This window comes from Taurulus bubalis (assembly GCF_910589615.1).
Source record: "Taurulus bubalis genome assembly, chromosome: 3".
Lineage (NCBI taxonomy): Eukaryota > Metazoa > Chordata > Actinopteri > Perciformes > Cottidae > Taurulus > Taurulus bubalis.
The window spans coordinates 23586804-23610734 of record NC_136591.1 but is presented as its reverse complement, the minus strand read 5'-3'; the positions used below and the strand labels follow the sequence as shown (position 1 = coordinate 23610734).

At 42.4% G+C, this 23931-nt stretch overlaps 1 protein-coding gene across 2 annotated transcripts; it reads left to right on the top strand.

Annotated features, from left to right (window-relative positions):
• Positions 1–5726: 5726 nt before the first annotated feature.
• LOC306734659 (estrogen-related receptor gamma-like) lies at positions 5727–23845 on the top strand (the record flags this gene model as incomplete). Of its 2 annotated transcripts, none has more annotated exons than XM_079216025.1 (8): positions 5727–5782; positions 10539–10787; positions 10924–11081; positions 12108–12224; positions 17310–17420; positions 18091–18273; positions 23078–23347; positions 23601–23845. In XM_079216025.1, 8 exons carry the CDS (start codon positions 5727–5729, stop codon positions 23843–23845), a joined length of 1389 nt encoding a protein of 462 aa, XP_079072151.1. The 2 variants fall into 2 exon arrangements, with proteins under 2 accessions (XP_079072151.1, XP_079072150.1); XM_079216024.1 differs by having other exon boundaries at positions 10539–10793.
• Positions 23846–23931: the final 86 nt, after the last annotated feature.

The following is a 23931-nucleotide window of genomic DNA, read 5'->3' as shown; positions in this document are numbered from 1 at the left end:
ACGTATGTATAATGCCCTGACATCAGCAGTGTGTGTGTGGTGCTGACTCCCAGGATTTTATGTGTGTGTGTTGGGCCCACATCCACGGCTCCTCACCTGAGACCGGTCTGGGAACCAGGTGTGTGTGTGTGTGTGTGTGTGTGTGTGTGTGTGTGTGTGTGTGTGTGTGTGTGTGTGTGTGTGTGTGTCTGTGTGCGTGTGTGTGTGTGTGTGTGTGTGTGTGTGTGTGTGTGTAAAAAGAGAGTTGCTTGTGGAAAGGATGTGAAAGAAGCACATCTGTTCAAATCATTTAAACATTTTAGAAGTAATCCTATTTGTTACAATGACCCAAAGTAAAAAGTTAATGAGCTGGAGACCAGAGGCTGACCTCTTAATCCAATACAGGTTGATGAGAATATGAAGGGGCCGTGTCGCAGTGATCCACATTGTTCAGTTAGGACAGGCTTGGTTGCATAATCACACTAAGAACCTCCAGATGGGCACCTGCCAGAAGACAACATAGCGTGATGATTGGACAAACAATGACAAAAGCTGGACATAATCAGGGTAAACGTCAGTCACATTACAGTTCAATTACTGTCCTTAATAGTGCTTTTAAATGATCAACCCTTATCAAGCTTGTGGTCAGTTCAAGGCAGCAAAGCGGCTATGGATGGTAACATATTTGTCCACTAGGAGGCAGTCCATCCAAGTTATTAGGGTGCAAACCAGCCTGCAAGTCCATTGTATTTCTCCGTGCATTTAGTCTCAAATATTCATAAAATTATCCCAAATTAGGCCTAATGAAATGCCTGAATGCCTTCCTGTGCATATACGTGTCCCAGCACCGACTAACTTCCTCCCCAGTGGGACCACAGGATGTCCAGATGAGTGAAAACCATTTAAAGACCATTTACCCTCCGAGAATATAGCAGCAGCAGGTCTCAGTAGCTCTAAGTGACATTTCTATGGTTACGTTGCTTTAAGCTTCTCCCAGAGGCTTTCTTTGGTTTCTTGTGTGTCTGTGTGTGTGTGTGTGTGTGTGTGTGTGTGTGTGTGTGTGTGTGTGTGTGTGACCTCTGATCCCTGTACAGTGCGCAACGGATCAATACAATGAATCTGATCCTATTCCAATCTGTCACTTAATCCATCATTCTATGTATCATTTCCCTCCCATCCATCTATTTAAAGATGCGGAAGCATGCAGATCAAAGCTCCTCCATTTCTATATCACATTTCTCTCTATTTATCTTCATGTTCTTTATCTTATTTTTCTTGTCCACTCTCTTCCTTCCTCTCTTTCTCCACTTTTACTTCCCCGTGCCCCTCCACTCCTTTTGTAAACCACTGAAGTGTCTGAGGTACTGTGCCACTGCGGCGAGACAATGGTGTTTGCACACAGTGTCAATAGTCTTTCCCTCTGTCTCAGTAATTGATGGATGACTGTGAGTCAGGCATAAACTAAGCAGATTACACTCACTAGATCTGAGGGGCTGATGCTAATGTGTGTGTGTGTGTGTGTGTGTGTGTGTGTGTGTGTGTGTGTGTGTGTGTGTGTGTGTGTGTGTGTGTGTGTGTGTGTGTGTGTGTGTGTGTGTGTGTGTGTGTGTGTGGTGGGGGTTGGAGTTGCAGAGTGACTGTCCAGTTTTGGAAGTCAATCCGACAGCTGTCCCTGGAGGCTGAGATTTGATGGCTGTGAGTTTAGGGATGAGGAGAAAAGGGTGAACACACACACACACACACACACACACACACACACACACACACACACGTGCGAAGGGTGTCTGCTTCACTTGTACTTTTGCTTTCCGTCAGAGAGAACGTGATGCATCTGGTGTGCAGGGTCAATAGCTGGCAGCTGGGCGCTCTGTTACAGGCGGCGTCCCTCCGGAGCAGCTATTGAGCTCCTGTCTTCAGTTCAGCTTCAGCAGTGTAAAAATATTTTTGATGTTTAACTGCAGCCATGTGTGTTCAATTAAATTTGCTTTGTTGAGACTGTTTCCATTTCTTGTCATTAGATTTTGGTTCTGGTTCATGTTATTGTCTTCTTTGCTTAGTTTACTTGACAGTCGTCTTCTGGGGTTTTGCCATTTTGGTTGACATGTTTTTTTATAAGCCCCTGAGGTTTTTATTTCATCTGAACTATTTCTTAGTAAATACATTTTTGACATTCAATTGGTTTCAGTAACTTTTACTCCTTCATATTGCCACTGATTTTTGAGGCCAATACCAAATGATACTAATGATGTTTTTCAAATAAATATTGGCAGAAAAACACAAATGATAAAAAGAAAATATGTATTTTAGATAAGCATCCATCCATCGAATATTTACAGTTTTAAAATATAATTGTCAGTCCTCACTGGTAGATAAACTATATCAAATCACACAAAATGTATTGTGCAACCAGACACTTAACAGATTAGTTGATCAACATCAAATATATCAACAGAAATCATAAAACTGCACTGACAGGAGGAGACAGGTGGGACAGTGACTTTTCTTTAACATTATTGTTGACATTATTGTTTATAGTTCCCTACATTATAACAAATCTACAAAAAAACAATCAAAAACCAGACAAAGGCTTTTCCTAATGAAATAATATCCATTGTGAAGTCACTATGTGTGAATCTTTACTCCGAATCGTTTGCGCTAAAAGATCTTTATAAATTGTTAGCAGACGCCTGCAGCTGCTAGCATCGCTAAAAAGTGATAGATCATTTGACATCACGTTCGTTATCAGCAGCCCCTAATCTGGATTTATTCGAAACCTCTTTGTTGATAACGGTTCAATCAAGCGATGAAGTTCAATGAGAGCTCCTTCTCTTCAGTGAAACCTTTTTATTTATATTACCTCAAACGACATAAACCTGACATAGAGCCACTGCAAAGTGACACAAAAAGCTTTTGTACTTTTGAACAAGTGGCACACATTAATGAGGAGATTATCAGAGAAATAAACTACTTCAAGTGCGTTGGATCTTTCAAGTGGTCCGCTTGACGCCACTCTGGCGTCACTTAAGTGCGCCTTAATATTGTTGTGGTGCGCTCAAACCACTCGGCCGGTGCCAAGGAAAATATCAACCATTGATTAAATTATTAATCTCAAATTCTGATTTCTGAATATCTGGAAAAACTTCTCAGCTTTGTTTGAGCAAATAAAGAATCCCTTCATGGCAGCTGCCAAACTAAAGGCCACCGAGAGATAAGAGCCACTTTGCTTTAGCGTCAACATTTGGTTTCCTAAATGGTTTATAAAAGATAATTTCTCAGTGTAGATAATGGTTTATGTGATACATTAACTTTAGGAGATTTGATACGATAGTAGCACTCAGTGTCTGGCTCTTTGTGTTTTATGGTTGAGATAAAATTATGTACCATTAGAAGTCTCACTCTCTTTATCTTTCATGGCCCTTTTTCATACGCACTCTCCCCCCTTTGTGTTTCCGTGCGCTTGCGTTCGCATTTGTTTACCTGTGTTGCATGTCCGTGTATGAGGCTGCTGCATTTCTCTTGGCGAGCTATTTCATGTGGCGCGTAATGAGATAAGGCCCACTCCAGGCAGTCTGCTGTCTGGCCCTTATCTGCACGACGGATTAGCGCAGGTGATTTTATTCCTGGAGGTTGGTCAGGTGAGGGTCAGCTCAAAAACACGAGCGCAACGTCATCTCGACGAGACGAGAAGAGACTGACATGCAAAGGGAAGAAATTCTGTGGTTTATGTGCACCAAACTCCCTCTGGCATCCGGGCATTTTGATGTTCAAACAGTTATCATTTGGGGGAATGTGTGGCTGTTGTTCTTGCATGTTCAAAGACAGTTTTTCTATGATTAGTGAGGAAGTTAATTCACAAAATGTTATTATACATCAGACTTTTGGTTTGAAAAATAATCAAATATGTTCCTGCTTGGACATTAATGAATACTTCATTGCTGTACCGAGCTGATGCGTATGCAGAAACAACTGGAACAATGTGAATAAAACATATTTTATGCACTTTACTCTATACTGCAATATAACTCATGTATTCAATGCTCCATGGCATCCACACTGGGGCCGGTGCTGGGACTTCTCCATCATGATTTTAATTAGACCCATGACTTCTTAACAAGGCTGAGAAGTGTACGTGTGTGTGTGTGTGTGTGTGTGTGTGTGTGTGTGTGTGTGTGTGTGTGTGTGTGTGTGTGTCTACACAGCCAAACACACCTTCAAGCTGGTTGTCTGCACCAACAGGGATTTTTGTCGACATGGACTCTGATAGATCACCAATGCGTCTGTCTTTTAAGTGGATTAGGACGTAGTGACAACAGGCTGACTCCTCTAACACCGGGCTTCCATTTCCAACTTCATTAGTGGCCTTTTATTATTGTTCTTATTAAAGGTTATATTTTATAGTCACTGAATTCTTGGCAAATCCAATCAAGTTGAACATAAGGCAAGCGAGGACAATCTGAAAACATTTCAATCACACTTATGTCAAAAAATTCAAACTGAGTTTGTGTGTTTAGATCAGTTTTCCTGTGCTTTTGTTGATCACGCTACATCTTGTTGCACCTGTTAACCCTCTTCCCATGCCAAGCACCACTTGCTGTGCTTCTTATTTTGCATGTGTGTGCTGTCAGTGAAAGGTGAAAAGCATGACTTTAGGCACATAGCCATCGCTGATTAGATCAGATAAAAGTAAAAAGTAAAAGTGTGAGCAGTAAGTCAGCTAAGGCTTGGTTGCAAACGGCGCATATGTGTGGTTGTACATGTGTTTATTATCAAAGCTCTTTCCTCAGATCTGAATACAGCCATTTCTTGATTATATTTATAGTGAGGAATGTTTGTGGTAATGCTTGTTTTGTCCAACCAATAATGCAAAACTCAAATATGTTTAATTTAAGTATACAACCAAAAATAGCCTCTTATTTTCATGTTTGATAAGCTGGAACCATATTTTTTCATTGGTAAATGCCTATTGTCGATGATTTAAGCATCTATATGTTTCCTGGATCTATTAATATGTTACTCAATTTTGCATTGGCTACATTAGATTGGATTCATTGATTAAGATCATACAACTGTGTAGATACATGTGGCGGTATGTTTATCAAGGTGTATCCTTTAATTCATACACACATAGAAACAGGTAATTTACTCAAAGTCCTTTTTTTTGTTCCTCAGCTATAAAAAACAAAAAATATATCCGCTGCTATTTATGTGGGAGTTCACCTTCTACATTCCCAGTTCCTACGTTATTCCTTAGTACTAAACCCTAAACATCCTCTGTTGTCACATCCACCTGCCCTAGCGAGAGGCTGCCTCTCATTGGCTCAGAGGACAACCAATCACCCGCCAGCTAAGCGTTCTGAGGGAAGGCCATTCAAATGGTGTGGCTCATGAGGGCCAGCTCTGCTCGGAGACCCTTGTCACACACAGCCAGCTTCACAACAGTCAGGACTTCAAAGGCAGCCAGTGGTCAAAGGGAAGGCTGCCGGTGAAAAGTGACAGGAAGACAGACGCAGGGACAACGAGAGGAGCTGAGAGGAGCTGAGAGGAGCTGAGAGGGGTATGCCACAGAGGAGAGGACAGTAGATGGAAAAAAAGTTTGGATGCAAAGTAAAGAGACAGTGACAGACACTGCGGTGAGAGCTACAGTTTATGAAATCTGCAGAGGAGAGAATACAGAGAAGGAGAGCAGGAGGAAACGGAGACAAACATCCTTTTTTTTCTCATCTTCGGAGCATGGTGGCAGAGTGCACATGGATTTAGTCGACCTCTACCTCCCAGAGTGTTTCACCTACCACTCTGACACAGAGTAAGTACTTTCACCTTTCACAAGGACTGCACCGCGCGAGAAGTGTGTACTCTCACGGTGTCACACAGGAGTAGACTGCTTCTTTATGATGTCTTGACTGAGATAAAACATATATGTATATATATATATATATATATATATATATATATATATATATATATATATATATATATATATATATACATATATGTTTTATACGTGTGTGTGTGTGTGTGTGTGTGTGTGTGTCTGCTTGTGCTGCATAGGTATTATGCAGTGTAGGCTTTTGATTTTCAAGTTGATTTAAGTACTTTAGAGTCATGTGTCAGAACGTTTAAAGGCATCCTTATTTATCTTCTTTTAAATTAAGCCAGTGTAAATATTTTCCATTAATCACCAGTTTGAGGCTTGCAGTTTTTTCTTCACCTTGCAGCATTTAATTAGATGGTTATTTCTTGTGGATTAATCAATTCATCCTATCGTCTATAAGACATCAGATAATAGTAATAAACTCCTAGCTTTCCTATAGCCAAAGACAACGTCTACAAATAGCTTGTTTTGCTTTAACCATTAATCAAAACTGAAATATATTAAGTTAACTATGATATATCAGAGAAAAGCAGAAAGACTTCACAATTCAATATAGGAAAGCAACAATTTATATATACTTACTCAAACTATTAATCGATGATCAAAATATTAGTTTTTAGCTTTTTCTGTTGAATTATACATATATAATATATATATATAATTATTTGACTAATCCTTTCAGCTCTTAAGGTATAATACGGTTTTATGTAAATAATAATGTAATGTAAAGTTTATTTGTGCTTTGGGGACATTTAGATGCACATTTCTCCGGTGGGGACGCGTGGTTACGTTGCTTACAGTTGACATTGTTCAGAGTGTTTGTAGAGGGTGAGTGGGGAAGACCAGTTTGAGAAAAGCCGGTGACATCCAAACAAAAACCTTCCTGACATGCACCAAGCAAACAAACGCCTGTGAAGCAGCAGTTTGATTACCCCGGCACAGCTTTTTGATTGCCTTCCTTTTCTGTAATCATAAAAAAGAGAAGAAAAGTCATGTTCATTATCATCACTGCTGCGCTATTTTTTTTTAAATCAGCTGTGGCATAATCACTTAGCCCTGAGAAAACATCTCATCAAGCGTTTTGGGATTGACAGTATAACATCCCCGAGCAGAGAAAGACAGGCACGAGACTGGGAGACAGGCGGAAGGAAAGAAAAGAGAGTGAGGCAGGAGACGAGACATGTGTGGATGTACAGGTCGGCTGATCGCTGGTGACAAGCAAACTGGATAAAGAATAGTAGAAAAGGCAGCGATGGCTGCAGATGATCCCCTGTATGGCACGCTATCCATGTTTCCAGGGCCCGTGGGCCCAAAGCTCCAGCAGCAGGCACCTCATCTCCCTGCTAACAGCTTCGTCCAAAGCCTGACTAAGGCTCTTACGGATGGCCCGGGGTGCCACTGATCCCTGCTCATCTCCTACTGGCTCATTAGTAAAAAATAACAACCAAAAAAGAAAACACTACTGAGACCCCACTGACCTAAATAACTGCTCCTCAGGGTTGGGGTTAGGCTAAAAGGTTAGTCAGTAGTTGTGGGTTTTTGCATTTTATTTTCACACAAGGCCTGTAGGTTTTCTTTTACTTTTCTTTTTATCTCTTTGTCACTTCCTTCTTGCTTTCTGTATTTCCTTCCCTCACTGTTTTCTTCTCACTCTCCCTTCCTCCCTCCCTCCCTCCCTCCCTCCTTCCCTCCTTCATCCATTGGGTCATTGTCTGCATTATGACTCTGCTCATTTGGAAGTGAGTGTTGCCATCTCCCTTTTCTTTCAACACCCCCAGGTTAATGAGCCCCAGGACTGCCCCTTTTCTTTTTGTCCCTTCCCGGCTTTTTCACACTCCCTCTATCTGTCTGCCGCTCTTGTAATTTCCTCCCGCCTCTCTTCTTCTTCTCTCTTTCTGTCTGCCCGTCGTTTCACGCTGAATTTTGGCCTTTGTTGCCAAGGTGCAATTAGAGTTGTTTTGAATTCTGGGACACAAAGGGGTAAGGTATGATAACTTTGAATAGCCATTGACACACACACACACACACACACACACACACACACACACACACACACACACACACACACACACACACACATTGCACACACATCCTCTCTGATTTATCCCCGCTGCATGCCGCTGTAGGAGCTGCACCAACAGTCTTTTGATGGGCTTTTATGTGGAGTTGTAGATTAGTAATCTGTCAGAGTGAATATTACATCACACCTGATCACCCCACACTAATGCCATTTCATAATGAAAGCAAAACACCAAGCCGTCCCCTCTATTCTTCCTCCTCTTCCTCCTTCTCCTCGTCTTCCTCCCCGTGATGCATTATGACAGGAGAGCACAAAGTATATCTCACTCTGTATCTGTCAGAGACTTGACACAGCAATATGGACGTCTGTGATGGATGGCCAACGAGTAAACCAGAGTCTAAAATCTCCTCACTGTTCTGTTTTTATAGTCTTCAAAGTGGATTGGAGAGGTGAAAGTTGGCAACGGGGAGGGGGAGAGTTTATATGTTGTGTTAATTGGTGGGTTTAAGACTCCATTTAAGGTTTAAGAGTTGGGTATTATTGGGATTTTTTTCTAAACTAGAGCTGATATGATGCCTGGAATTCAGTAACAATGACAAAACGATATATTTTTGGGTACTTTAATAGCTGCACTATTAAGAAATGTGGATCAACAGCTTGGTGTAAAAACCCCACAGCAAATTATTACCACCACCCCAAACCTCCAGGGTTTTACAGTCCACAACAACTGTTTTGATTCCCTCAATGCTCTCCTGTTGCTTCTGGCCGCAGAGGGCATCAAATTAGCAACTAGCTAGTTGACATAACGCAGCATTTAGCAGCTAAAGGGACATGTCTTTTTTTTCAGGAATTGCTGGAGGCCAAAACAGAGCTAAAAGCAGAGTGAACATTAGACTTACATTTGGACTAAATGGTAATGTTAATGTGTGGCTGCTGCGTAAAGAGGCAAATGCTTGCTAGCATGTTCGCCATAACTCTTTTATAAGGGGAAAATATGACAATTGTTGCACTGTTCATAAGGGATGAAGATATGTGATTGATGATAGCCCCACCTCAGACAGCAGATGCTGATCACATTGCTATAGTTAATATAGTTGCCTTGTTTTCTTATAGAAGTCTGCTGCTGGTATCTTGCTGTCGGTCTGTCTCTCGCTATGCGTCTGTGTGTCGGTCTTTGTGGGTTTGTAGAGGGGTCAATGCCCATGGTTTACTCTGGAGGTGGTTAAAAGCAGCCAGTCTTTTTGCCTACCAAATGACTTGTGGCCAACCGAACACAGATTTACATGGCAGGAAACAGACTGAATTGGACAACCACCTCACCACCAGGCCTAGATTATAGTGCGACAGAGAGTGAGACAGCAGGGTTTTTTTTTTAAGTTGGCCTGGCAACAAACAGTTGCATACCAGTATGTGTCAGGGTGTTTATGAAGACACTTGCTTTAAAATGTGTCTGTAAGTGTGTATGCAAGTGTGTGTGTGCGTGTGTGTGCGCATAGAGCTTGACCATGTTCCAGACCACATGAATCTGAAGTGTGCGTAGAGAGTTGGGAGCCTGTCCATGGTTTTTATTTTTACATCTACACATGAATGTCTGACGCCACGATGAGTGTGTGCGTGAGCGTGTGTGTGTGTGTGTGTGTGTGTGTGTGTGTGTGTGTGTGTGTGTGTGTGAGTGAGCGTGTGTGAGCGCAGATCACATGCCTGTGAGCCTGGTGTACACCTCAGCTGGTTTCAGATGCTTTTTCTGCTCGTCGTGGTGACAGAGAGTCTGTTGTAGTCACATCTTGATCCAATAATAAAGTAATGATACACACTTTAACGCCCAGGGACATTTATTTTAAGTCGTTATAATGGATGTATTCATAGAAAATACTTCTTAAAATATGTTAGCAATGCTAAGACACAAGACATGGATGTATTTTGTCTGTGTTTTAATATTATCAACAGAAAAAATCTTCAAAGCATTCTTTGTTGTTCTTTTAAGTGGTTTGGGAGATGGCATTTAATCTGTTGTTGCACCACAAAGCATTTGTTAGTCAATGGTTTTTTATTCTCCACATTGTCTAACATTTCCTAGCAGTAAATACAAGTTGCTCACTGCTGTCAGAACAGGTTAGCGGTAATGCTTGACAGGTCGAGAGTGATGAGAGACACAAAGAAACAATAGAGAGGGAAAGACCCATGTTTGGGTTGAACACAATGGCCACGATGAAGTGGATGATAACCAGCTTGGCTATTTCCCTACGTTTGCTTAAGCAATCTCTTTCTTTAAAAACAAAGCAAGTGTAATATACAGCAGCTTTGCATATGTGGGGATTGGAAATCACAAACGGCCAGTATAGATCAGACTGGAATGGATGGATGCATGAATGAAGGGGTGGGGTGATGGAGAGGCGGGGGTTTGATGGAGGTGGAAAAAGGGTGTAGTGGAGCTTTCTGCTCTGTATGTGGTTTGGAAATACATATATTAATCCATGGATTAACCGTAATGTTTTTTTCCAATCTGTGTTAATTATGCCTGACTTAATAAAACTAGCCAGTCATTAATATTTATAGCAACACCAAGGTGACCTAAAAGTCAAATCTAACCACCATATATAGGTATTACAATACGATGCATGTCCGATCATACCCTATATAATACAATTTCTCCTCCCTCTTTTCCAGACATCTGGGCAGGATGTCAGTGAGGGGCTTGGACCCCACCTGTCCCTCCACTATAAAGCGTGAGCCCTCCAGCCCCAGCTCTCAGGGGGACGTCAGCCCGGCCCAGCCCAGTCCTGAAAGCACCTCATCGGACACGAACTCCAGCTACGGAGCCCTAGTCAAAGTCCATCACAATCACAACAATGGGCTGGACTCCCTAGGCCTCTATGGTCACACAGCGGGGTTGGCCAGCAATGTAGCAGCAAATAGGTTGGTGTGTGCAATATATATATTGTCTATTTATGTTGTGTGTTTAAATGGAAGTGCTATTACTATCTGAGCACATTCCTCTTAATGTGTCCCCTTAACCTCCTCCCTTCCTCTCTTTCTCTCCACCTCTATCCAGGATGTTTGTGGAGGAAGAAAGCCAAGTGAAGTGTGAATTCATGCTGGGCTCGGTGGCCAAGCGTGTGTGTCTGGTGTGCGGTGACGTTGCCTCGGGCTACCACTATGGTGTGGCCTCCTGTGAAGCCTGCAAGGCCTTCTTCAAGAGGACCATCCAGGGTAAGAGAGAGACAACACACACACACACACACACACACACACACACACACACACACACACACACACACACACACACACATTCAGGCGTTGATTCCACGCTCAGTATTACACTTAGTAACAGTTTAGTGTGCATGGCTGATAATGCCTTCCTGCATCATATAAACCTGTTTTACTAGCAACATGGTGCAGATGCGTTCATTTGTTTTGGTATCAACAAAACCCGATCAGTTAGCGCACAGCTTCCGCCCCCTGCCTCAAACTGCGGAAAATAAAGACCTGTTTGCAAACAGCTGATATGCGGTTAAACTTTCAGTGCATCTTGTATACAGTCAACATGTTTGAGTTTAGGCTTTAAAGCGTCAGCTAACATATGGTGCTGAATGTTTGCACATTGGCTCGACAGGCAGTGGCATGCAGTGTGGGTGTTTTAAAAGGATTGTCTTGTGCTTTGCGGGCTCGCGGCCCAGGTTGAGGACCTAGCAGGCTGTGATGTGTTTAGGCCTCTAAGGTTGGCAAATGTAGATGGGTTCAACAGGATGAACGGCTGTCAGATCAACCAGGGAGATCTGATGTCTGGCTCATCAGATACTTCCTGTTTCTGATCGAAGGTGGCAGCTGAGAGCGCCTATAACTGGCTGAATGCCATCGGGCTTAACGCACATTACTTCCAATTAGGTGTTGGAAACGTGCGTTTGTGTGTGATTGCACTGAGTAACTGAATGATGATTTTCTTTTTACAAATCACAGAATATAATGTTTATTCTCAATGATTTAAATGTGCCACTCATCTGATCAGTTTACTTGTCATGGGGAGATCTTGACATCCTGTGAAAACAGTTGTATATATAGTGACCATACTTAAAAAGCCTCTTGTGAGTCCTCCAATTTATGGAAGTACAATATTAAATCATTAGAGTTCACCATTAAGTGTTTGTACTGTGACAGGTTTTAGTGACGCCTATATTTTGACTGAATCAGAATGATTTTCATTTATTTTCTTTTTAATCTTCCTCTCTTCTCCTCCAGGTAACATTGAATACAGCTGCCCAGCGTCCAATGAATGTGAAATCACCAAGAGAAGGAGGAAATCCTGCCAGGCCTGTCGATTCGTCAAATGTCTGTCCGTGGGCATGTTGAGAGAAGGTCAGCTATACACCAAAAATCACTTTTAGACGTGGGTCAAAACATAGTTTGAGTTTTTTTCTGGGATTGATTGGGGCTGGTAGTCTTGGCAGCAGTTCAAACATGATCCTTTGGACAGCTGAAGAAAATAAAGCACCCAGCGAGTGAAGGCTAACACATGTCTGTGTTGCCCGTCAATATCTATGTTGTGCATTCCTGGAAACAGCACCCTGATTACCGGCTGAGCTTCACTATACGTCTCACCTGATAGACTTGCGACGGCATGTACAGTAGCTCTGTAGACTCCAGTGAAACCTAAAACCGTTGACAGTTAAACTTCAGACATTTCGTGCCAGGTGTGATGTGTGTGTCTCTCTTTGTATGTGTAGTAAACACAAGGCTGAACAATGCATAGCTGTGTCTTTGAGATGAGAGGAGATGGCTACTAACTGTTCGATTGTGTCAGTTTTTGCTTCACCAGTGTTCTATAGAAATGGCTTCTGGAAATGTGCCTGCGTGTGTGTATGTGTGATTGAAAAACTGCAGCAGCTAGTGAGATAATGCAGCGAGTCATTGTGGGACGAGACTTTTACAAAAGTAAAATTTTAAATTAAATATTTGAGGTACATTTTTACAAATAATAATTTAATGAAAATGGGACAATGAACCTAACTTAACCAGTTTATTGCTTTGTGCTTGACAATGTTTTTCTTTTAATTTATATCAGAATCTGAATTATATTCACAGTGGTGCCCTACTAAACTGTATTTGTACCGCAACAGACTAAATAAAGGTTACAAAATACACCAAATAATTTTAGCGGGCTTTACATCTTTTGTTAGCAGTCGCCAACTTTTTTTGATAATCGATCAATTGTGCAATGCTGTTTTCAGCCTCTGAGATGTGGAGATTTCCTGCTGTTCTCTTTTTTTTGTAAACGGGATATCTTTGGGTTTTGGATTGACTTTGAGAAACTGGGATGGACAGTTTTCACTGTTTTCTGATATTCTATATATATATATTTTGTAATAATGAATCTAGAAAACAATCAAACAGATTAATTGACAATGACATGTGTTGTTTGTTGCACCCTACAGCTAATTTAATCTCTATGTTACAAAAGGTCATCCAAAATATGGACCAACGGTGGTGACATGCGTACATACCACACAGAGAATCTGTGACAGCAATCAGGTGCTCCTTTAGTCTGACTGTGTGCCTGTCTGGTGACATATTGTTGTCCAGATTTAGAAGTGACTCAAAAAGGAAAACATTAGCGACCTCCTCCTGCACCGGCCACTTGCTGCATGCTGTGCGGGGCCTCCAGAAGATAATAGAGACGGGAGAAGATATACAACATGTGTGTCTGTGTGTGTCGGCTACAATTTTAGGACCGAGGCATAGTAAATGTAAAGATGCTCGCTTACAGCTTGCTAAAATTGTCAGTTTGCAGACTATACGTTTATTTAAAAAAACGTATTTGTACCCTCGACCACTTTTGAGAAGCAGCTCATACAGAAGAGGTTAAGTTAAATTGGATTACGTAACACAACAAGCTAGGGCTGGGCAATCTGTATGGATATCGCAATATGAGCCGATTGGATTTGATTTGATTGATTTTAAATGCCGGTATGTCCAGGCCTTTATACAAAGCCAAACATTTTTAAAAGTCAACCATTACATTTTAACCCAAGCTCTCTCTCTCTCTCTCTCTCTCTCTCTCTCTCTCTCTCTCTCTCTCTCTCTCTCTCTCTCTCTCTCTCTCTCTCTCTCGTAAACATTGCATATGGACCAACCCAGAGCTGGCGCACACACAGTTTTATTGTCATCATTTTGGGTGCACTCAATTATATTTAACTCCAAATAAAGTGCGAATGTGTCTCAACTGTTGACTTGTTTACAACCTGCGTGATCGACTGACTTTTTTCGTGGACTTTGTTGTGGTGATGTCGCCATGTATCCCCGATCTCAGCAATTACCCCACCTATAATGTTATCATAACCAATAGAAATGGGGTCTAAAACTATGAAAAAAAGGTCCAAGTGGTAATAAACTTGAATGATCCTTTAATCCCACCTACTCATCTCCAAACACACAGAAACATCTGTTTATTGCTGCTATGTTCCAAAATGTGTGTTTGTGAGTGATGGGCACACACAGTTATTGCATCTGTACACGTGTATCAGTTTGTGTATATGAGTTTGTTTCAACACCTGCACTCACATTTATGCACACACCTCTGTGTGTTTTTGTGAGTGACTGTGTGTCTGCAATATTTCTAAATTAGCTGCTTCTAATAGGGTGGGGGCATCAGCAGCATCCCAGTCCGCCTCTCAACCCCCCGTCTCCTCTCGCCACCCCCTTTTGCTTTCCCTCCCCACTCGTAAATTCCTCCAGATGCCTAGTGGGATTCCTGGACCTCCGTGAAATGCGAACTGCCCCTCGTAACTCCCGTCGTAAGCGCCCTCGTAACGCGCTTCATCGTGTCTCGTAATGCCCCTCTTCCCCGGAGAGGCCGCAGTAAAGGCTGAGACAGAGGAGCTGTGAGGTTTAATGGGGAGAGTCAGAGCCGTATTAAATACACGGCTAAAAGACATATAGACCCCGGGACGTGATTTGATTAAGCGCTGTTTAGTGCTCAATGCTACAGTTGCTGTCGCTTCTAAGGGCAGCGAAAACATGTGTGTTGACCAAATGTAGGCAATATTTTCCAAATACAGTTCACCATACAGATGTGATTGTATGATGTATGCTCCTTAGCGATATGATCAGTGGTGCAGCACTTCCTCCTCAGCTGCCTTTGGTCTCAGGTGTGTTAATCTGTATTCTGCAAAAAAAAAACGTTGAGACTATGAGTGCCGACTTTCCACATCCTTGTCATTTTAAAAGCCGTGTTTGGGGGAATGTAGCGTCATAGCAGCGTTGTGTACATTTGTGACAGTGTTTGTGGGATTGTTTGTACTGGACACATGCTCATGATGGCAGCAGTGATGGAGGAAGGAGGCGGCGTTGCCAAAGAACATGATAACCTGGATCAGTCCGGATCAGTGGCGAGATGTCGGTGTTCTTGATCCTGCTATACTGTGAGCCTTTTGGGAACCTGTAAAGCCTCCCATGTGAAGATCCAGACACCCTCGAAGACGGCCCGAGTGATGAAAGCTGCAAAAAATAGATCAATGTCTGAGTAGTCTGCGTTTATCGAACAGGGAGAAGGTTTGTGTGTCTGTTATCCACCAAAGCTATTCTCGGCCTTTTTGTTGTCAGCACATTCCACTGTGAAGAGCTACACTTAGCTCTGATGTGTGTGTTTGAAATACTGTCAGACCAGAGCGCCGACACGCACACAAATAGACCCGGACAAAACAAGCTTTTACGACATATTAAGTGACCAAGTCACCATAAGTAGTGGAATTTAATCCAGGGCTTGCTACCAGTTTGTGTTTCATCTGATTCACAAGCCCTCATCCCTCATCGCACACCTCGGAGGGACACCTGCCAAGTACCCAGGATAATCCACACTTACTATTTGCCCCCCATGATATGGACGTATTGAGTTTGTCCATCCAATCTCTTCTTTATTTCGCCGGTCATCTTCTTGTGTCCGAGCTCTTCACTTTTTCCTCTTTGCCCCATAATTGCCTCCTCACATTTGACCTATTTCACCATCATTTGACCAAATGAGATGCCCATAAGTATGACGTATGTCTCAACGATATGATCTAAAAATCTACATGATGATAAGATGTCACATTTACTTTGACTACAATAAGTGTAAAATCATTTTGAAACACTAGCACATGACATTTCCTGTTTTGGGCTGGCTTACAATTTATGTTTTCTGGATGAATAATTAATATAAAATATCTAGAATGGATTTATATCATAATAATAATAATATTGATCACCCCTGATTGTTGCAGTGAAATACGTCATATCCCTTTTTTCTTCAATTGAGCGAATTCAAACCAGCAAGAAGAGCTTTGAGGGAAAAACTCCAATATAGAAATCCCTCATGTAAAATACTTATGCAGAAAATGCTTTGCACATGTTGGATGCATACTGTAGGCTTACATACAGTACTGTAAAGTATTTTGCATGTGTTTATCGGTCAAAACTGTCCACCTTTTAAACATCAAAGTAAACATTTATACAACATCTAATCATGATATTTCATAGTAGTCTTGTGGAAGAGCCTGCTGGCTTACCACAAAGGTCACGCACCACATTTTCACACCATCACTTTGTTATTAGCCATCTTGCCTATCTCTGTTCATGGTACATTAACTAATAAAGCAGAAATTCTATAAAATTGTTGTTATTGTAATGGCTTAGCTATAAAACGACACAAAAAGCCTTTTCAAACCAATGATGCAAATAACGAAGAACCCTTTCAACCCCTACAAGATGTGTCACATGCCTGATTAAAAGGACATTATGTTATTTAATGTGGATGTTCATGTATGCTCTGCATACATATCTGCACAAGTAAGAATAAGTATAGGAGGCTCAAAGGGATGAGGTGTCTCTGTGAGGTGTCAAGTGGGCGAATAATACCCGCAGAGTGCCATTATAGATCTATTCAGGGTCACTATGGCCTCTGTGCAGATCAGGTAGCCCAACACCACTACCGAAGGATCCCTGAGTCACGTTCACACTCGCTGGGCACATTTTCTTGAGAGATACACCTGGTGACTGTTACTCTCAGCGCCAAGTGATACCCCCTGTGCGTGCGTGCGCACACACACACACACACACACACACACACACACACACTTAACTCCCTGTCACCGTGGTGACGAGGCTACCACAATGCTCGTTAAAATGAGCAGTTGTCATCGGCTGCTATGAAGTTCTCGGGTGTCGTGTTACACGGTGCATGCTGCTGTGCCGGCATTAGACATGTCACGTTCGTGTCTCCTCTGAGTCATTGAGACACATTTTTGAAAAATCCAATACATGAAATGAGAATAATAAATTGTGCATGTGAGTGACTTCACCCGTGTGGTTTAAGGACAACCAGGCGCGTATATATTTAGAGTGCGTGTCTGTTTGTCCGACACCAAATGCATCATTAATATCCTTGTGTTTGTGTTTGTGTTTGTGTAGGTGTGCGTTTGGACCGGGTTCGTGGTGGCAGACAGAAGTACAAGAGGAGAATAGATGCGGAGAACAGCTCGTATCTGAACCCACAGAATGCCTTGCCTCAGAAAAAAACATGTAAGTGTCCAGACAAAAGCCTGCAAGGTGCATAATGAACACGACTAAAATGGTTAAGTAGTCAGTCTGTGTTGATGGATTCCTTTATTATATATGAGAGGCCCTGGTTTTATTTGCGTTGTGGTCTGCGAGTTCAAAACAGTCAAATCTGTGAAGTTGTCTGTTGTCACACTTTATCATTTTTATAGCTTGTATTTGCTAATGAGTTGGCATTAATCAATGCCAGCCGTAGTTTCGGAATTGAGACGTGGGATGCATTGAATGAATGAATGTATCTTCAAAACTTCAGCTTTTCATGAACTAAGAAAAACAGCCCGGTTTTCTCCCTTTTTTTTCTCTTTTTTTTTTTACATAATGCCATGGAATTTTTAGGTAATCCTGTGAGGTTTCAAATGTTTTATTTAGCTTTAAATTACGTTTTCTCATCCCATAAAGGTACAATGTATCCCTTTTGATTAAAAAAATCAAAACGTTTGTGGATGCATTGTTTTCACTGGACAGCGACGAAAACATTCCATGGAAATATTTGATCTGTGATTGTTTCTCACGGTGTTTGTTTGCATGTTCTTTTGTGAAACTAGCTACATCAACTGGTTGTATTATGTATACTGGTTAAATAAAGGTGGTTATCATAACAAACATCTAATTGGACTCTTTCCATCTCTCCCAGACTTTGTTGGCGGTGTGGTAGAAAACAAAGTGGTGTCCCTGCTGCTGGTGGCCGAGCCCGAGGGCATCTTCGCCATGCCGGACCCCACGGTACCGGAGAGCGACATTAAGGCTCTGACCACGCTGTGTGACCTGGCTGACAGAGAGCTGGTGGTCAACATCGGCTGGGCCAAACACATCCCAGGTACGATCGGTCAGGCAGTCGTTTCGCTCACATTAGCTCACATTAAGTCTATAATCTGATCAGAGGAGGAGATTGTTGTGACTTGTGGTTGCCAAAATGCCGAGAGGGCACGTTGGCGCGGCTGTGTGTTATCTGTCATCCTCTATGTGTGTGTGTGTGTGTGCGTGTGTGTGTGTGTGCGTGTGCGTGTGCGTGTGCGTGTGTGTGTGCGTGTGCGTGTGCGCGCGCGCGCGCCATGCCCTTGCTGACCAATGTTTGTTCCTAATATATCAACCATATGACCAGTGGCCACCTGGAAGTTCTAATTCATTTCCTGGGCCGCGGCCCGCCTCTGAATTACAGAAATCCTCCTGACACTTGGAACACACTTAACTTCTCCTCTGACACAGGAACAGCAGAAGGGATGTCCACATTATTTCTTTTCCATTGGATGAAAGGCTGGAAAGGAGAGGGGAAGTGCATTCTGACAGCTTAGTGGGATTAAAATGCTGGTATGCAGCTATGTCGGCGGTTGTAATCGTATGCGGTGGCAACAAGGTTTGCAGGTCTGCTTTTGATACTTGGCTTTGGAGACCTTTACTCCGCACTCTCAATGGAAATGCAGCACTTGCACGTTAATCTGAAGCACTTTTGTGTTTGAAAAAAACAATTTCTTATTTGCCATTACATCACAAGTTGATGTATTACTTTTAATTGACCAACCCAATAATATTCAGTTTTGACAAAAATAACATAAAGAATGAATTGGCCTAAATGATAAGTTAATATCCTTAAGGCCATTTATTGAACGAAATTACAGAATATCTGCTGCATCCAGCTTCTCAAATGTGAAGATTGGCTGCTTTTCTCAGATTTACTATTCATTTATGATTGTAAATTGAATACATTTGAGTTTTGGACTTTAGATTTGACGAAACAAGAAATTTGAAGATGTCACCTCAGGCTTAGGTGAGTTGTGAGGGGCATTTTCAATTAAAAGTGGTGGTCTGATAGTATATGGGTCATTACAAACCTAATTAACCCAAAGTTTCAACCAGCAGTATGTTGAAATGAATCATTGTTCTCCAGCAACAACCATTAGTCTTTTTTCTCTAACTGAAGCCGTGACTGCTTTATCAGCCGTAGTTATCCACACACAAAACATCACCAGGGAAACACCTGGGATTTTTGTTGATGTCCTATCTTTGAAATGCTTACAAAACAAACAAAGCAGGTGTGTGTGTGTGTGTGTGTGTGTGTGTGTGAGTGTGTGAGTGTGTGAGTGAGTGAGCGTGAGTGCTTGTATCTCAACTATATTCGTCCCGCTGTATTTCCTCGTACAAAGTGGACATGAAGCAACCATTAGAGTGTGTGTTGGGGTTTGGTGTCTTCCCCCCGGCTGTTGCTGTCTGCCTCTTTTCTCCCGTTGACGGCTCTTTACTGTCAGCGCACGAGACAGACGGAGTCCGACTGATGGGTGTATTTGTAGCCCTTTGCCAGTGGAGGGTTTGGCTCGGAGAGCGCCCGTCAACACAGCAGATCCCCACCTGAGGGGAAGGACAGACAGGGAGCCATGTATTCCTCCAACTGTCAGGCTAATTTTACTTAAAGTTATGAAATGTCCATGGAAAGAAAATATAAATGCAACAAAAATATGCACTTCCATCGGGGCAAGTTGAGGCAAATAAATCTCAGGAACATCCATCCACATCCATTTAAAAAAAGAGGAGAGGATTTTTAACGACCTGTCCGGTAGCAGGCAGGTTGTTGCTGTTCATTAGTGTCAGTTAATTGCTGAGAGCTAGATGAGAGGATCAATACCACTCTCGGGCCTGTACAATAAATGTGACGCTGGAGCCAGCAGCTGGTTAGCTTAGCATACAGACTGGACACAAGGGGAGACTGCTAAAATAAATGTGCAATAAGCTGTTTAACATGTTTGTTCTTTGCTTGACTGCAGCAACATATTTTAATAAATTTCTGCTTTCGAGGTACTGGTTGGCAGATTAAGTGGCATGCAGATAAAGCCAGGCTATCTGTTTCCCCCTGTTTCCAGTCTTTATGCTAAGCTAGGCCAACTGGCTGCTGATAGTTTCTTCGTATTCAACGGGCACACATGAGTGTGGTATCAATCTTCTCATCCAACGCTCGACAAGAAAGCAAACAAGCATACATACTATGTATGAACAGGTCTGTGGCAATCAATTGACAATTAAGGCCTTTATCAGTTACAAATAGCAATGACATAACATTCATTGGTTTACAAATGCTGTAATTAGCTTTCCTCTCTTTGTAATCATTATAAAACATGTATTTCTGGTACATTTTGTCCTCAGATAGCATCTGATGATCATTTTCTTTACTATAGAGATTCTATAAACTAAATCGAATAAAACAATCCAATCAAATGTATGGTCTCCTTTCCTACCTGGTAGCTTCTTGTTATTTTTTTTATTATAATATTCTAGCATGTATCTGTGCTGAGAATACACTTTAAGTTTGAGCCTTACAGATAATTATTCATTAGAATAAATTAATTGTTATTTTGGCAAACAAAATGACACTGTTGCCTGAAAACATTGTTCTTCCAGTGGGGGAATTGTAGCTTCTTCAATTTAATAGAAAAAGACAGAAGCAGGGAGGCAGACAAAGCAGATAAAAAAAAGGATGAAGGAAAAGATAATAATGGAAGTAAATGAGTGACAGCAGACGTAATGAGAGGAAGGGACAATGGCATCATACAAGGAGCAGGTTGAGGAGGTAAAAGAGACCCCGACAGCTCAACTAACGAGGGACAAAGAAAGAAAGAAAGGAAGATAGAAGAGTCAAACACACACACAGAGAGAATGGATATTTAAAAAAGGAAAAAGACTGCCCCCTTCTAGCAGCGTAATGGCCATGTCACATCAGCTCTGGATGAGTGGCAGGCCACAAGGCCCCCATCGCTGGGAGAACCAGGGTCCTGGGCAAAGTGGCCTGGGCCATCTGAGTTCTCTGCCCAGGGGGAGGTGAGTGTGATGGGGCAACTGTCCTGGCTGCTCCCCCTCTCCCGTGTCTGCTTTAATCAGGCAGATTGACGGTGATGCGGTCGGAAGTCTGAGGGCCAGACTGGCAGATGAGCTGGCTAAAGACCAACTGCCCTCTTTGCTTTTGGCCCTTTTGAGTCTGTGCTGCGAGTTGGCTGTCAAGTATGTGTGTGTTACAGACGGCTGTAGTGTTATATGGGTGTGTGTGTTGTTGTTGGTATGATACAACTAACACTGGCTCAAGAAATCTCCCCAAATGTCAACACTCCCCATTGCCCTCGTTGCCCTTCACTTTGTCCCTTTTAAAATAGTCTCTTTTCCTTTTATTGAAGGTTTAACTTATATTTGCCCTTAAAATACATCAATATGTTGTCTGAAATGTCATCACACAGGGCGAAACACACACGCTCAAACAGGTCTCTGGCCCTGATCAATGGTCCTGTGCCAGAATACTGATCCCTATCGACCAATGAAATTGTGCACAGACAGCGTTTCTAATCAATCAGGGAGCAATAGTGGGGAAATGGGCGCCACTCATGTCCCCGTGGTGATTGTAAAGAGCAGTGGATCCTGATAACAATCACCGATGGTGTCAAAAACACAAACACCTCCCCCTACTCCCCCCGTTCTATAAAATCATCTGTTTTAATTACAGTAAACGTGTGTGTGAGTGTGTGTATGCGGGTTTATGCGGGGGACGTGACCAAGTTTAATCATGCTCCTGTGAGGTGTAATTGTCAATCAAAGTGGGTGTGTCCCACAGAGTGTAATTAAATTCACCCCCTATTTACTCCCTCTGTCCTTTGTTATGCCCTTTGCAATGTGGTCTTCTTATGAGGTAATCTGTACCGTCAATGATATTATATTGAATACAAATGATTATGATTATTATCATGATTATTATTGTTATCAATGCGGGTAGCTGTGTGAAATGAATTTAAACACATTATTTAAAGGGGTTCTTCAGCAGTTTGGTATTGACATTTGATAAAGTTGGGGGATTTGCTGGGGACAGATTAAAAGAAAGATTTGTGCAACCGAGGATGAAATATCCTGACTTTTTGTCCCTAGTATGGGTCAGTCGGCTTGATCCGCAATGCAACCAAATAGCACCTTTTATTCAACATGGGGTATTCAATGCCTCTCTTTTTAGCTGAGAGATGGAGCTCCTCCTCAGATCCTCGTAGCCCAGCAATTCTCACAACTTGCCACTCTGATATTAAATCCTGGATGTCCTCAAATGTAAAATAAGTCTGAAGTTATTATGTTCTCCAAATGCCATCACCTCTCTTGATGCTAATCTTGACAGCCTCTTAAAAAAGGGCTGCTAGTAATATATAGGGTTTTATTGGATGCAAATCTCTGTTTTGATGATCCAGTCAAAATGTTGTCATGTCATGTTTCATCCGACTCAATATCATTTCTAAAATTAGGTAATTTTTTTTAACAATTGCTGAATCGCTGCTGCTTGATCTCATTACCGGGACAAGGAGGCATGATCACATCTCCCCTGTGCTTTCGAATTTACTTTTAAAATGTTGTTCACTTATAAGGTCTTAAACGGCCTTGCTCCGAAATACATCTCTGATTTATTCATCTGGTGTGTGCACTCTTGACCATTAAGATCTGCGGGTGGAGCCCCCACACTGGCTTCTTTCTTTCCCTCCCCTAGGGGGTCACAGACCCTCTAATGAAGACCCACGTGTTAGACCTTAAAAGCCCACTTCTTTCAAATTCCATAGCCCAGTTTATTCTGCATCCCAAGAACCTGATCCATTTTGATCCTCTTGTCTCCCTAGGCTTCCCCTCCCTCTCTCTGGCGGACCAGATGAGTCTCCTGCAGAGCGGCTGGATGGAGATCTTGATCCTCAGAGTGGTGTTCCGCTCGCTGGTCTTGGAGGACAAGCTGGTGTACGCTGAGGACTACATCATGGACGAGGAGCAGTCAAAGCTGGCCGGGCTGCTCGACCTCAACAACGCCATCCTGCAGCTGGTGAAGAAGTATAAAACTATGGGGCTGGAGAAGGAGGAGTTTGTGGTCCTCAAGGCTATCGCGCTCGCTAATTCAGGTATTAGACAAATCCTAATCTTTTTGTTGATCTTCTGACTTCTCTTCTAGCGCCACCAGCAGGTCAAATTTCAATTTGTCCCATATTGTACTTTTGGTTTATGCCCAAATAGCTTTCACAGTAATGGCATTCCCATTTGTGCAATTTAATTAAAGTAGCAAATCAGGCTTTTTGAAATTCTGCTTTAACTTTGTTTATCATATTTATTTTCTTCCACCTGACCTGAATTCCTGAATTCCATTTTCCTTCCCAGACTCCATGCAAATTGAGGACTCAGAGGCAGTTCAGAGACTCCAGGATGTCCTTCACGGGGCCCTTCAAGACTTTGAGGCCATGCACCACCCAGAGGACCCTCGGCGGGCCGGCAAGCTGATCATGACCCTTCCTCTCCTCCGTCAGACAGCTGCTCGTGCTGTGCAGCACTTCTGCAGCATCAAACAGGACGGCCGCGTGCCCATGCACAAACTGTTCCTTGAACTGCTGGAGGCCAAGGCCTGACCCGAACACAGACAGCCATCAGCTTTGTCCGGACCCTTGGTGCAGGGGGTCGGGACAACAGGAAATGAAGGATAACGGGTAATGGT